Source organism: Rhinopithecus bieti, unplaced genomic scaffold (genome assembly GCF_001698545.2).
Source record: "Rhinopithecus bieti isolate Rb0 unplaced genomic scaffold, ASM169854v2 scaffold_21155, whole genome shotgun sequence".
NCBI lineage: Eukaryota > Metazoa > Chordata > Mammalia > Primates > Cercopithecidae > Rhinopithecus > Rhinopithecus bieti.
In genome coordinates, this window is record NW_016810615.1 from 886,493 (window position 1) to 903,263 (window position 16,771).

General features: G+C 35.5%; 1 protein-coding gene across 1 annotated transcript in view; it reads left to right on the top strand.

Annotated features, from left to right (window-relative positions):
* The window catches only part of DIAPH3 (diaphanous related formin 3), a 522,774-nt gene that overhangs the window by 316,237 nt on the left and 189,766 nt on the right, over positions 1–16,771 (top strand). Inside the window, 1 exon segment of the mRNA XM_017892515.1 lies at positions 6,592–6,721. Within this exon segment, the coding sequence (XP_017748004.1) occupies positions 6,592–6,721 (130 nt within the window).

Sequence of the window (16,771 nt, forward strand, 5' to 3'; positions counted from 1 at the left end):
TAAGCCTCAGCAATGGCGGGCGCCCCTCCCCCAGCCTCGCTGCTGCCTTGCGGATAGATCCCGCAGACTGCTGTGTTAGCAGTGAGGGAGGCTCCGTGGGCGTGGGACCCTCCCGGCCAGGTGTGGGATATATTCTCCTGGTGTGCCTGTTTGCTTAAAGCGCCGTATTGGGGTGGGAGTTACCCGATTTTCCAGGTGTTGTGTGTCTCAGTTCCCCTGGCTAGGAAAACGGATTCCCTTCCCCCTTGCACTTCCAGGTGAGGAGATGCCTCGCCCTGCTTCAGCTCTCGCTGGTCAGACTGCAGCAGCTGACCAGCACCGAATGTCCGGCACTCCCTAGTGAGATGACCCCAGTACCTCAGTTGAAAATGCAGAAATCACCGGTCTTCTGTGTTGCTCGCGCTGGGAGTTGGCGACTGGAGGTGTTCCTATTCGGCCATCTTGCTCCGCCCCCCTAAAATTATTAAGAAAGTTGTATTTTGGTATTAACGGTTATGGTTATGGCAGTGGCATAAGCACCTCGGGCTTGTTATGTTTTGTTGTTTAAGAGCCGGGTCTCACTCTGTCACCTATGCTTGGGTACAGTGGAGAGTTTATATAGCTCACTGCAGTCTGGAACTCCTAGGCTCATGCAATTCTCTTGCCTCAACCATCTTGTTTTATTTATTTCAGGATTTTCATTGCCATTTGTCTTGGAATGATATTGTTTTGTTTTGAAAAATCTCATTAGCACAATGATTATTTAAAAAATATATATATTAAAACATTTATATATATATGTAAATAAAGCAAGAGCCCATCTCAAATACACACACACACACACACGCACGCAAACACATACCAGGCACACACACAAGCACACACACATACCAGAAAACAATATCCATTCTATAATGGTGGTTGGTTTTATTAGTGAATTTGTACTACCACATTGACTTTTTGAGCTTTCTCTCTGAGCAACTGGGATATATAGTCTTTGTTAGTGTGTCTTCATACATTCATTTTCACATGGATACCTTTATGCTATTTTATGCATACACAATCCACTTTATTCTGCAAAAGATTTGAAATGGGATATGATGCTATTAAAATATAGTTGTATAAATCCATTGAAGGTTAAACTTTATAGATACCTTTTTCTTCAATCATATATTATATTTTGTCAGCAGTTATCCATTAGAAATATATAAAGAGTTACTATTTGATTGATATGATTCAGATGGCATTTTATTTATTTTACAGATAAAACAATAGAATTTTGTGCTCTGAGAACTAGAAATGACCTCAAGGGAACGTGGTGTCTGTTTTTAGATGCTTTTCATGCTAGAATTAGCAGGTTAAAGGGTGCTAGTATTTTAAATTGCATTAATGCTCTTTTGTTGTTTTACTACTATTTTTTGAGAATTTGCTTTCTTTTGTTACTAATACGTTAGACTAAAGACTTCCATAAAGGAACTATATTTTATAGTTAATAACAGTTTTGTATTCACACAGACATGCGTTCCAATCATTGGCTCCATGTGATCCAGTGAAAGCTATATGATCTCTCTAAATTTCCATTTTCCTTTTTAAATAATGGGTATAATACTAGTTGGCGGTTGTATGTTTTAAGCAGTTAACATGTGTTATATTATTTGACTAGTGTCTGTCTTGTAGTAAGTACCAAACAAGAATTGCTACCGTCATCCTCAGCATTAATATTATTCAAAGGTTGTATTCTTCTAAACTGTTAATGGTGCCATGACAAGATTTTTCAGAACTTTGTCATGTTTCTGGTGGTCACCAATGTCCACAGCATCTAAACATCTAAATATGCAATGCTGCTTTGATACATACCTAGATTATAGGAACATAATGATGCGGAATAGAGTTATTAATGTGATAATATTTTTAAGATGTAAGTTTCATTATTTCAAACAGGAAGGGATTCTAGTTTCTTGACTTCTGAAGATCATCAAGATGCTTAGTTTTTATTTTAGGATTTAAATTTAAATTATTTCTATGTAACTAAAATAATGGAGTATTCTTTAAATGTCATCCAAATTTGTGCTGAATACCTCGAAAATATCCCCAAGCCTTACACTGTAACTACAAGGGGGTTTTACTCCAGACTGACAACTAGGCCATGATTTATTACAGGATCCACTTCTAACATTATTTTGTCTGGAATGAACAGAGTGGTTGGAGAAACTCCATCCATCTTTTGTTTATTTGACATTTATGCCACATTAAATGTACCTTAAAGAAACAATACATAAATAGGAAATTCTATTTAACAGTGATGATTACTCATCAGTAAGATAAATCTCTTGACAATAATACAAAAGAAATCCTGTCAAGCACTGACTGTTAAAGTTTAAATAAATCATACTTTTAACCTGAACATATTTTTAAAGCAAATATTTTATTTTCTTTCCAATATTTAGCATTTCAAAGTGTACTTAAGTTGTTACTCATCTTCAACAAAATTAACACTGTCTTCCAAGCTTTACTTGTTCTAACTCAGAAACTGATTATGATATGAATGAATATGAGTAGAAGTAGAATGTGCCTTTTTAGTTAGTAATGTTCATTAATGAAATGAAAAAATATTGAGCAAATGGATAAGGACCTAATACATTTTATACTTTCATGCTTTTGGAAGACTTTTTAAAAAATGATTAGAGAGAGGGGAAGGAGAGAATAGAGTAGTTGAGGCAGGAAGAGTGTCTTGGCAGCATTGTGAAATTTTTCTAGAGAATGTTAGAACATAAATGAAAAATCTGTGCCCTGGAGTTTAGAGTTGCGTAGTAATTTCTAAATGAGACACCATGCATTATCAAGAACATGCTTCTTTTCTGAACCTCTTATTTATTAGGCTTAGTTTCAAATTTATTTACTTGAAAGTTTGAGTGGTGTCTTTCAATTGTTAAATACCCATTTTGAAATGATAGGAGTAATGTGCTACCCTTTACTATTCAGTGAGTTTACTTTTTAATATTAGACTGTTCCCAATATGCTGCTCGCTACTCGGTTAATGTTTTCTTTTTCTTTTCTTTTTTTTTTTTTTTTTTTTTTTTTGAGACGGAGTCTCGCTCTGTCGCCCAAGCTGGAGTGCAGTGGCCAGATCTCAGCTCACTGCAAGCTCCGCCTCCCGGGTTCACGCCATTCTCCTGCCTCAGCCTCCCGAGTAGCTGGGACTACAGGCGCCCGCCACCTTGCCCGGCTAGTTTTTTGTATTTTTTTTAGTAGAGACGGGGTTTCACCGTGTTAGCCCGGATGGTCTCGATCTCCTGACCTTGTGATCCGCCCACCTCGGCCTCCCAAAGTGCTGGGATTACAGGCTTGAGCCACCGCGCCCGGCCTCAGTTAATGTTTTCAACAAGACAACCCATGGTAGTGCCCTCCGCCTAAATCATTGTTTAGCTTTATAATTGTCTCTGAATAACTCAAATCTGTGTTTGACTTGAGTACTTAACATTTATTAAACTAGTAGTTGCTACCAACTACATTGTGTTCCATGATTCTAAATTCTGAATTCTCATTGCTTATAAATAAAGACCAAGATTGATCCAATTGGTTGTTCTTCCATCATTGAGATTTCTTGATATGTTAATCCTAGCAGTTGCTGGCTGTTTAGCTATATCACAAATACTATTGGAATACTCTCTCTAGGCTTTACAAATTATGGAAGTAGATGGTGATTGTCTTAACATTCCACACAGACTACAAGGGTGTAAACTGGTAACAATGGATTGCTGAGAGTTCAGAGTAGGAAGGATGTTCCCCAAGTAGTCTTTGCTGTAAATGAGGGTAGGTGAGAAAAAGGATCTTTGCTACTAGGGTGGTTTTTAACAAAACAGAATACAACTTTCATGCTAACTTTTGGTGGCTGTACAAAGAGAAAACTATTTGTAAGAGTTTGCTGCTTTTAATCTGGCCTTACCTATTTAAAATGATAGTATGAATGAAATTATAGGATTATAAGGAAACTTTTAAAAATTGTATTTGACATTCATGAGTCTATATGTAAAAACAGAAGCCTGTAGAATGATTCCAAGTGACCCAAACATACAGAAATAACTCTGAAATGAGATTATTAATACATTTCTCCATTCTTCTAGTTTTTAAAAATTAGATTGTACTGTGTCTACTAACTCTTAGTTCCACTATAATATATACTTAACATTTTTAGAGTAAAAGGTGAGTTTAGAGTTTCTATGTTGTTTCATTTTCTTATTTTACCTGTGTGAAAGCTAAGGTCCAGTAACTTGCTCAAGACTATTAATTAGTCAAGGGCATGCTTTAACATTGCCAAATCATCCACATATGTTAGTGACAATTTGTCTAGGTAGTCAATGGAGTCATATATTTGAAGCATCCTTTTATAAAACACTCAGCTCTATGTTGTGAAATCTGTATTTCTTTTAAACAAGGTACTAAATAATGGACTAAGTGTTCATATTCAGTCTGTTTTTAAAGTACTGGGAACCACTGTATAACTTGCATGTTGTGTAGGTCAGCATAGCATTTAAACCTATTACATGTGTCATGTTGTGAAAGTAAGGCTGTCTAGGTGGGTAACTCACTGTTCCCAGGGCTATGATAGTTTTTGAATCAATAAGTAGTCAGTATGTTAATATGTCTGATGGCACAGAAATCTCTCATTCTTCCACTACCGGACATTCACAGTTATTTGGTATTTTTCTGATAGAGATAGAATATTTAGTGAGGTTGGATTTTTAAAAATATTGTTTATGGGAATTTATTTAGGAACCAATTTTAAAGTGGGAAATTCTTGGAAAGGAAGCAAGTAAATAGAGCTGAATTTCCAGCTCTAAATTAAATTCTGGTGGAAAAGACTGATTTTTTTTAACGCTGTATTTGTATCACTGCTCTAAATGATTACTTGATGGTGGGGAATGCTACTAGATTACCTATTAGTCCTGTGTTCATACCACTCCTCCTTGCCAATACTTTCTACCCCAACTCTACACAAAACTCAAGATAACTTCTATCATTGTTCAAGTTTTTGCTTAACTACCTCTCCCTGTGATTGTACTCCTTAGCCATTTCAGATTAGGATTGGTCCACCCTGGTCATGTCAAGCCCATGTCCTCTTTTCATTCATTCTACATACCTGTTTATGTTAATTTGATCAACTGGTCACCAGTTGGTGCCCCAGTTTATTCCTCTGAGGTCTAACCATGTATCTTCAATAAGTATCTTTCAGGGATAAAAAATTGGTTCTTGGAGAGCAAAAATGTCTTACTTGTTTAACTAGTTTTTCGGTGTAAAACACAGAAATGCATACAGTATATAAACAAATGCATCACCTTTGTGGTTTTAAAATTTTATAAGTGCAATTAGGAAAAAAAACTGCCTAAAACTCCTTAGGGGCAATCATGAAAAAAAAAATAATGAAAACATGTTCTATACATAGATAGATAAATTTATGTTCTTTCAAGATGTATCCACCTGGATACTGCCGAAAAGCTTCAAATTTTCCTTTGTCCAAAGCAAACAATTTTCTTCTTTGGCCACCTCACACAAATCTGTTTCTCATCTTTTCTGACCTGTGTTAGTTTACAGCATCACCTGGGTTTCCACACCCATATGGTCTCATTGTCCCCGTTTCCCAGGCACAACCTCCATTCAGACTGCCCTCTTTCCCTGCCTGATTATTGCCACGGGTTTTTTAATTACTATTCATGCTTCTCTTAGTACTCTTGACCTAATCTTTTTAGCCACACTCACTGGCGGGAGCTTTCTAAAATGTATATCTGATCATCTCTCATCTAGATGGAAAACTGGCATTACTTCAAAATTAAAATCCTATTTCCATTGCATGGCATTACCTTTCCTTTTATTTTCTGGTCTTTTCAGATTTATATCTTTGCCATGTCCCTACTTGCCTTCCCTAATACAGATACACTTTAATTCTGGAGGCACTCAGCCACCTCATATGTGTCATATCCTTCCTCATCTATAGTCCTTGTAAATGCTGCTGCATGAACCTGTGTTATTGCACTTTTGTATTTTTTCCTTCTCTTCCCTAAGCCCATACAACTTCCTGTCTTTGAAGTTTCAGTTCTGATGCCATGTCCTCCTAGATGAACTTTGTGATTATTTTTACTATACTATTTGTCACACCAAGGAAAATATGTATATTTTTTAACTAAACAGCTTCTTGAGGAAAGTCTGTGATTTATTTGTTGTTAGATCTCCAACTACTACAGTGTCTAGTAGGCATTCTGTGAATATGTGCAAATGATAAATGGATGAATGCCCAGGGATGTTTAAATATTCCTATTAAATAGACTTATAGGTTACTCTGTTTTCCTAGACATTTTGCCACATATTTTTTTTTCTATAAAACATTGCATACTAGATTAAACTTACTCCTTTTTTGCAACAAATAATGATTTTCACCAAGCAGCAGCAAGTCAAAAGTAGTTTGTCAAGTATTTAAATAGTTGTTTTTCAAAAACGAAATCAACCAATTTTACAGCTTTGAGTCCTTATCTACAAAATACAGTATTAACATTATTTAAGTAGACAGAATATCAACATTCTTATGACTGTGTTTTTTCTCCCTCCTATTCTATTTAGCTAAAGGACACAAAGTCAGCAGATCAGAAAACAACGCTACTTCATTTCCTGGTGGAAGTATGTGAAGAGAAGTACCCTGATATACTGAATTTTGTGGGTGATTTGGAACCTTTAGACAAAGCTAGTAAAGGTTTGTGCCTTTTTAAGAAACATTTCATGGCTCTGGTCTTCAGCGCTAAAAGGCTGAAAATTATACCTTTTATTTGTATATACTTTCCACTTTATCACAGTGTTTTCATACCCAGTATCTCATTTTAAAAATAGAGAGTTGTAGAATATTGTGAGTTGTCATGAATGGAGGTATGAGTTTAATTTGTTTAGTTAGATGATGAGACCTTATATTATAAATTACTTTGCAGTTTAAACCTTATGGATACCTGCTAGCCCTACCTTCTACTGCTAAATCTCCACTTTGGCCAGGGTGATGCTCTCTTGATTCAATGTCATTCATAGGCACTGATAGCCTATTATGTTCCTGAGACCAGAACCAGCAATCAGTATCCCCACTTGCCTGAGTACTGAGTCTATCTCTGCCCAACTTGTTGGTGCTCTCTTTTTTTGTTATAGAAGACACCATACCTGCCAGAGTTTCATTTCACCCTCTCCTAATGTCCAAATTTCTAACCTGATTCTAGTCTCAATTGTGGGCTTAGATCAGGCCGTAAAGGGTCATAGAACAGATAGACCTGTTATTAATACTTTGTTATAATATGATTTAAATACAATTTTTTGACTACCTTAATAATTCAATTTTCTTTCTTTCTTTTTTTTTTTTTTTTTTTGGAGACAGAGTCTCGCTTTGTCGCCCAGGCTGGAGTGCCATGGCCTGATCTCGGCTCACTGCAAGCTCTGCCTCCCAGGTTGACGTCATTTTTCTTCCTCAGCCTCTCAAGTTGCTGGGACTACAGGCACCCGCCACCATACCCAGCTAATTTATTGTATTTTTGTAGAGACGGGGTTTCACCATGTTAGCCAGGATGGTCTTGATCTCCTGACCTCATGATCCGCCTGCCTCAGCCTCCCAAAGTGCTGGGATGACAGGCGTGAGCCACTGCACCTGGCCTCAATTTTCATTTATATTTCACATTGATTCTGTCAACTGTACTTGGTGTCAAACAACCAATTTATGAATACATTTTGGAAAACAACTCATCTGGAATGCTGGAATATCTATATTCTTTTTTTGTTGACTACTAGTCATTAGTAATATGAAATTGTCTTTATAATCTCTTTATTTTCTTTTTAATATTGGAATTCAACTTAAAGAAGGATATTTTGTTGTTTTCCATATTAGAATGAATATTTCTTCTTTAAAAAAATCAATTTTATCTTTTCCTGCTCCCTTTAAATTATTCTTCTTCTATAAAATGAGGCTTATAGAACTTTGTTGACAAAGAAACATGTGATTGGATGAGATGTTCTTTGAAAGTTTGTTCTGAGATGTATGTTTCTTTGAAGTAAATATTTCATATGGCCTGTCTTGATTTGTAAGACAAAAAATAAGCTTTTACTTAAATTTTAGTAATAAATCCTAGTGTTATAATGAATGATTGAATTACTTACTTTACCCCTCTGCTACCAAAAAATGTCCTTGCTATAAGAAGAATCCATATATATAGTTATAGATGTTTTAATAGGATTCAAGAAGGGAAAATAATTGAAATTATTTTCTTGTGTTAAACCACCTGAGATAGGGCAAAAGGGCATTGATCTGAATGGGTTGGAAACATTCAAAATCACTCAGTGATATTCAAAATAGCTCTTACTGATTGGTCCGTTAACTCAGGGAAATCAACTCTTCTAAAGAGAGAATTCTGATATTTTGGAATTTTTGACCCAATGGGATGAAAAAAATTGGAAATGAGTATTCTTGATGGATATTAAGCAGTTTGATAGATAGCAGAGTAGTGGATGAAAACATAGTAGAAAGTACCTTGAAATACACAGGGAATTTTTTTTCCTGGAGAAAAACATGGTTTTAGTAGATGTATTTTTTATTGTAGAATTTATTGTTTAGCAGGTTTTGCTGTAAATGAAATTTTTAAAATATTTATGTTGACTCATACTTAAAATTCTTTATTAATATTCTAATTTGTTCTTTAGAAATATTTACCTTTGATAAGGACTTGCAGAACTGTAACTTGGTTTGATTCTTCTGGGTATTTTTCCGTTTGTTGCTTTGGTATTTCAGCAGGGCGTGCTGGGGTTTGGGGGCTTTTCAGTTTCCATCTGTTAAGAGTGGAGTCTAGTGTCTGTGGATGGGTCCGCAGATACCGTTAATATGTTTCACAGGGAGCAGCCAACTTCATCTTTAACACAGAAAAGCCATCACTGAAGCACTTTTTATAGTATAGGTGATTGTTGAGCATAACTTTTTAATTATTATATTACTTTATTAATGAATGAGACTTGAGGACAAAATGTAATGTTTTGAATTAACTAAGTCTGTGTTTGCTTTGGAGTGTTTTCGTGCTCTTATACATGTATTATGTATCATCATTTAAAAGTTTCCAGATTTGAAACCTCCTTAGTGAGCTATCACATGAATTAAAAAGTACCTTTGTTTTTGAGACATAACAAATCCTGATCATTAAGTACTCCTAGATCAGCAGGGAGAACTTTCATTGCAACTAATGAGCTTACCTGTATGATAGTTTTCAAAAATCTACTTCATTAGGACTGCTTCTTTTCTAAGATATAATGGCTTACAGTTTTTCTGTTGCATTTCAGTGGAAGTATTTTGAGTCATTATTGTATTTCTGTATACCATTGTAATATTTCTCTTTTTTTGTACTTCTGAGGTTCAATACATTTTTCCTTTTCTAAGCAGTTAAAATTAATCTACAAAAGTTTTATTGATTACTTCCCAGTAATCTATTTCATTATTAAATTTTATTAAAGAGTAGAAAATACTACAGAACTTACTCTTTCTTTTTTGGTTGGTGAGTATATTAAAGTAAAACCAAGGTAAGTTTACAGCATCACCTTGATCTGACCTTCTTAGAGTTATCATAATTTTACCATGTATTTCCATCCTTTCCTAGTCAACTCTTAATTCTAGAAATGCCATGCTAGTTCAGTCTGTAACTCATTCATCCAGTCATTAATTTAACAAGCCTTTATTGGGTGATTACATTGTGTCAGAAACTGTGCTGTTGTCTTACTCTTGGTTCAGGTGTAATGTCTGTGTCTTAGTGAAACCCAATCTGTCTCACTCCCATCTATCTCTTTCCCAGCTGACTCTTCTCTCTTACGGTCAATTTCCTCTACTTTCTCCTCTTCTTCTGTGCAGTGTCTATGCACTGCTTTTTTGAAAGTGCTTTTCACTAACCTAATGGTGAACCCTTCTCTTTTTTTTTTCTCCCTAGATCTTCTCTTTAGGTGATGCTTTCAATTCCCATAATACCACCATTATGTTAATGACTTACAAATTTATATCCCAGACTTTCCTTCTAAGAGCCACACTTGTATAGACAACAGCTTTTGCCATTTCCATTGTACCTCAAAAAGGTATCAGAATCATATTATGCCACAAAATGGGACTCTTGATTCCTACACCCTTAACCTCTCCTTCCAAATTTTATTTACTTGAGAAAATCCTGCTTGCCCCGCCCCCCTTCTTTGGATATCTTTTCTCTCATTTATCATATCTCTATATAGCCTTCAGCATCTCAATACAGAGCTGCATGGTGGGTTTTGCCTAAGTTAAATCCATGGGAAGCTGCAGCTGTGACCAAGAATGTTGTCTAGTTTTCTCCTTCATCAAGAAACTTAAAAGTAAATGTCACCTTCCCTTTGGTGCTTTTTGCTGGGAAACTCACCTAAATTTGTGTGTTCTTCTCTTTCTTTAAGGATAAATTCATAGGTTTTCCAGGAATTCTTATACTACTATTTACGAACTGCTGCTCTAGACCAGGGTTTATTCCTGGGACAGCTGGGAATAGAATTAAGCTTCTAGAAGAGATCAATATTCAGTGTATTATCAGAGTAGATTCAATGATAACTCATTTTTAATTTTTGCCATATTTCTCTGTTTCCATATTTTAGCATTAAGAGCATTCATTGATGTATTTGATTTTTAAATCCTTTCCATTTAATACTACCCTTTCTGCTTTTAAGACTCTGTTTGTATGTTCTTAGCTAGCAATTCCTTGATTTGACCCTAATATTTGTCTGCTTAAATATGTCTCCTGGTTTCCAGTTCCTCATGAGTTTCCATCATTTTATGATAAATGTCTTACTAAATACCAAATGTTTATCTTTTATTCACCTACTGTGAGCACTTAGAACACTTAATTTCCAGTTGACAACCACCTGGAAAATTTATAGTATTTGAAAATTTCAAATTCATCTGCTATAACAGGCAGATATGTTAATCTCTTTGTTGCTATAGCCTTCTAAAAATGCCCATTAAAATTTGTCAGTGAGTTTGATACATATTTTGAATAATCAGTATTAGTTATTAGTTTAATTGCATTTTATATCCCCTGAAGCAGAATCAACACAGCTAACATTGTATTGGTTGGAATCATTATGTCATGGAAGTTGTAGGTTGGGGCCTCATAATTTGTGTATGATCTGTTAATTCATTTGGTCTTTCAAATCAGGTGTAGAATATTAGAATGTTATGAAAAGACACTTTTTTTTTTACCCGTATCTGCCTATATGATGTAGTTAATAGGATACATTGTTGGTGGTGGAAATATTTATAATAAAATAATTTAGTTATAGAAGACAACCATGTGGGATATTGCTTTTATTGAATGGTCAAGGGAACAGAAATGTTTGCTAACTGTTACAAGCTGTACTGTGTCCCTCATGAATTCCTATGTTAAAGCCCTAAACCTCAGTATGTCAGAACTTGATTATGTTTGGAGATAGGGCCTTTAAAGAGAGGAGAGTTAAAATGAGATCATTAGGATATCCCTAATCCAATCTGACTTGTATCCTTATAAGAAGAGGAAATTTAGAGTCACAGCCATTCAGGGATGTACATGTACATAGGATAGACCATGTGAAGACACAGTGAGGAGGTGGCCATCTGCAAGCCATGGGGAGGGGCCTGGAGCAAATCATTTCCTTATGGCCCTCAGAGGGCCAACTCTGCTGACACCTTGATCTTGGACTTCTGGCCTCCAGAATTGAGGAAATGAATTTCTGTTGTTTAAGCCACTCAGCCTGGGGTATTTTGTGAAGGCAGCCCTATCAAACTAATATACTAAGTTAAGACATTTTTCTCATTTGCTTAGAGGTCTTTGGCTATAGAATAGAGTAGCCTATACTGAATGACTTTTCACTTTATCAAATCAGTTGAAGTAGCAGTTGTAGACCTGCTGTGTTGGATGTGCACTAGTAATCAATTTAGAAATATCAAAGGTTCTTCTACAAACTATGAATTATCACATGATTTGAAATAATTGCAAGTATGCTTCAATTCCTCTTTTGAGTAGACATGAAACATAAATTAGTACATATATAAGGATATGTTAAGGCATTTTAAATAAATATATTCATGAAAATTCTCATTTAATTTCAGGATTAGATCTATGGCATTTCCTAGATTTTGTTTTAGAATACACTTAATCATGCTGTGCTATACTAAGTTTTGTGTTTTCTTTTACTCACTATATCCATATATATATTTATATATATATCCATAAATATATATATATCCATAAATATATATATTTATTTTCCATTTCTCCCTGTTTTGCTACTATAATAGTTGTAATTTTCATGTAAGCAGGTAACTGATAAAAATCAGTACACTTTGCATTATTTCTTGAGACCTTTCCAAAAGTAAGGCATAGGTGGATGATGTTACTTTTTTTTTTTTTTTTTCATTTTCCTATGGGAATAATGAAAGTATTTAGTATATCCAAGTTGTGTACTGCTGGTTCTACAGATAGATTGTGGAGTAAAAGCTATGTTCGTAAAGCCAGCTTATGATTCCTAATGGTTTTATGTCTCAGGGAACTAATTTGACTATCTGCAGTCATCTAATAAATATACTTAGGAATTTGCTTAGGAATTTTAAAGCATACATTAGTATACTTTACGTATATATTTATATATATTTAGTAAGTATACTTAGGAATTCTAAAATAATTTTAATGTTAATATAAGCCAAATATAATAAAAGTTAAATTTATTTTTAAAATATAATTTATATATGTTTGCATATACTTACCAAAATGTTAGAATATGTAAAATTTTATGTTCAACAAATTAATACTTTTTTTTCACAAAAAGGTATGATGAGATATAACTGGGCCATTCCCAAGGTAATCATAGGATTTGTGAAAAATATTTAGAGTATATTGCAAGTGTGGTATACTGGTAAGAGACCACATGTTTAAATCCTGCCAGTTTATTTCCAGTGATTATCTGTATAGAGTTGGCATCAAAAGTTTAAGTTGTAGACTTGGATATAAGATTGTAAGAGTGATCATTTTGTAGTGCAAATATAAACTGTTTTGGAAAGCAGCAGAGTGGAATAGAAAGAGCATGTCCCAAAATCACTAGAAGGATTAAGGATTCTGTAGATTGACATTGAAGAACACTGGGCATGGAGGAACTACTTGCAGCAAAAGATTGCTTTTTGAGATACTGAGCTAGGAACATTTCCTGAATCTGCTGTGTCTTGGGCTGATAGATGATGATGAAGGAGAAAACCACATCAGGAAGACCTCTATATCTTTTTGGAGGTTAACAGGCTGAAAGTGGCATAAATACATCATTAATCTTTTCGAGAAACTAACACTTTACAGTGTTTGCAGATTTTGGGCCAGCTACGGATTTGAAGTAGCTACCTGAGCAGTTCTGTCAGTGTCACCTATGAACCACAGCAAACATCAAGTAACAGGACAGAACCACCAGTGACGACCAAGGTTTTAGAACTCTCTTACACTCGTGGTTGTAAAGCAATATTTACTGCACCTTAGTTTTGCAATGTGAAGTAGGAAATTACAAAGTAGGTGAAAGAAAATTTCAGAATAGTGTTTTCTGAGGGACAGTTTAACATAACAAATCTGTTTATTACAAAGAAACCTAAGCAGTGGATGGAGCAGACACATTAATGGCAATCTTATGAATCTTGTTGGAGACAAGGTTGACATGTAAGCAGTTGGGGGAAGAGGTATGGAGATAATCAGATGCTGCAGTTAGAATTGTCAGCTGCTCTCCAGAAACCAGATTGTATTTATGCATCTTACAGAATGTTGAATTAGTAGTTGTATTGGTTTGTTAGGGTTGCCATAACCAATTACCACAAACTGAGTGCCCGTAAACAACAGAAATTTAGTCTCTCACTAAAGTCCCTGAAATCACCGTATTAGTAGAATTGGCATCTTCAGAAGGCTCCAGGGGAGGAAGAATCCCATGCTTCTGTTCGAGCTTCTAGTGGCTACCTGGAGTCCTTCGTGTTCCTTGGCTTGTAGATGCATCACTCCACTCTCTGGCTGCATCTTCTCACCATCTTCTCCATGTCTCTTGGGGTCCTCTGCTTATGGACACTAGTCATTGGATGATGTCAGTCATAGGATGATTTCATCTCAAGATCCTTAACTAATTTCATCTGAAAGTTCCTATTTCCAAATAAGTCACATTCTGAGGTTCTGGGTGGATAGGCATTTTTGGGGGGCACTACTCACCCACTATAGTCATCTTTGTCATAAGTCCTATAACTGCATGGAGATAGCACCCATCTTTGAGTATTACGAAACAGTTCAGGGAAATTATGCTAATAAGTATATCTGGAAAGCATTTATCATTAAATTGTGAAATAGTTTGGTTTTTAAGGGTTATTGTTAACATGCTTCCAAAATACCCTTTTCTTTGTCATTGTGTGAAAATACTAAACCAGTTAAAACTGAAATTATTGTATGCCTTTGTGGTAGTCCGTTCTCACATAGCTATAAGGAGCTACCTGAGAACGAGTAATTTATAAAGAAAATGGTTTAAGTGGCTCACAGTTCCACAGGCTATACTGGAAGCATGGCTGGGGAAGACTCAGAAAACTTACAATCATGGCAGAGGGCAAAGGAGCAGCACGCACATCTTATATGAGTGGAGAAGGAGGAAGAGAATGCAGGGGGAGGTGCTGCTGCACACTTTTAAACAACCAGATCTTATACAAACTCACTCACTATCATGAGAATAGCAAGAGGAAAATTCACCACCATGATCCAGTCACCTCCTATCAGTGCCCTTCTCCAACGCTGGGGGTCACAATTCGACGTGAGATTTGGGAGGGGACACAAATCCAAACCATATCAGCCTGTGAATTTAAGGAATTTTTTTATTGATAGGCCATGATAACAACAATAACTGTAATAAGTGGTTTTAGTAGGCAAAATTAAAAATATGTTTGCAGTTAGATTATAGAAACATTATACGTAGAGAAACTATTATTTGGACCATGGACTCTGAGGTTAGGTAACTGGTTCACCTGGAGTTGAAACCCCAGCTTGTTACAGGTATAATCTTAGACAAGTATCTTATTCTGTCTGAGCTTTCCTTTTCCTACCTATAAAATGGGTGCAATATTAGTACTTAACCCAGAGGTTTGTTGTGAGGATTAAATAGGTTAATATGTATAAATGTTTATAAAGTTTGAAAAGTACCTATTAATCATTGTATAAATATTCTCTGTGTTTGTTATAGTTGTTGCTTTTATTTTTCCGTGATTATTTATTGTTGACACACATCTGCCTTTCTGTCATTAACAGGGCAGGTAAACATGAGTCTATGTGAATAATATGTTATTATAGAATTTTAATATGTATTGTCAGAAATTATTTGAACAGATTCAAATAATTGAATCTCTCCACAACTCTTTTAGGTTTTCCTCAAAGACCACTTTCTCTACAGGACCTTCTGTGATCACTCAATCTAAAACTGCAAAAAACCCTGCCTCGGCATGCCAGAGCCAGACATAAGACATCCATTGACCTCTTTAATTGGCTGGGTTCTATATCTGCCACCTAAAATGTAAACTTCTTTTTAGTTTGTTGTGTGTTGCCTGAGGCTTATTCAAACTTTAGAACATAACAACCACAAATTTTATAGGCTTATGTTGTTACTTTTCTAAAAATGTTGGTACTTTTCTAAAAATTAAAGAATAATACACATACAGTTACATAAGTGTACATAAGTGTACAGGATCATAAGTGTACAGCTCAATGCATTTTCCTGAGTTGGACATGCTAACATAAGGAATGGAATTTGGAAAATGGGTTCTATTTTTCTTCCTCTGCTTCAGCCCGCAACACTTTATTTTGCATTTTGAACTTTGGCATAAGATTTCTTTTGAAAACGGAGTTCTAGACCTAAACAACCTTTGAAAACAACTGGTCTCCAGCAACTCTTCAACTCTGAGTTTATTTTTTGGAGGTGTATGAATGAATTTAAAAAAGAAATTTTTTTCATTTCAGCCAAGAATTATGAAGGAATGCCATATGGAAATATGAAGTAACTTGTGAGAAATGATATAAGTGATAGGAAAATCTAAAATGATATTTATTCACACTCATAGGAAAACCTAAAGAAAATAAGATCTTGGGTAATCGTCCTTTGTCCCCTCAGCAGCAATCACCCTTAAGCACAGATTTAAAATTGATCAGCAGTGAGACCCTTTTGTCATATAAATGTCTATCACTGTGATAGTGGTTTCTCGGCAGCTTTCAAACTACGTATTTTATGGAAAAAAAGAACTAGTGTTTTTAGTAGTTTTTGATATGTTTTGACTCTATAAGGAAAGGACTCTCAAAACAGCTTATCGAACTCCTGTTTGATAGGCATTGTGCTAGGCACTTGTATTAGCAAGGATTAGGCTTGACTGTGAGTGACAGAAAAAAAAAAAAAAAGTTAGTTTAAATAAGATTCATCTATTTGTCTGGGCGCAGTGGCTCACGCCTGTGATCCCAGCACTTTGGGAGACCGAGGCGGGTGGATCACGAGGCCAAGAGATTGAGACCATCCTGGCCAACATGGTGAAACCCCGTCTCCACTAAAAATACAAAAATTAGCTAGGCATGGTGGCACATGTGTGTAATATCAGCTACTCGGGAGGCTGAGGTAGGAGAATCACTTGAACCCGAGAGTCAGAGGTTGTGCCATTGCACTCCGACCTGGGCAAAGAGAGAAACTTTGTCTCAAAAAAAAAAAAAAAAAAAAAAAA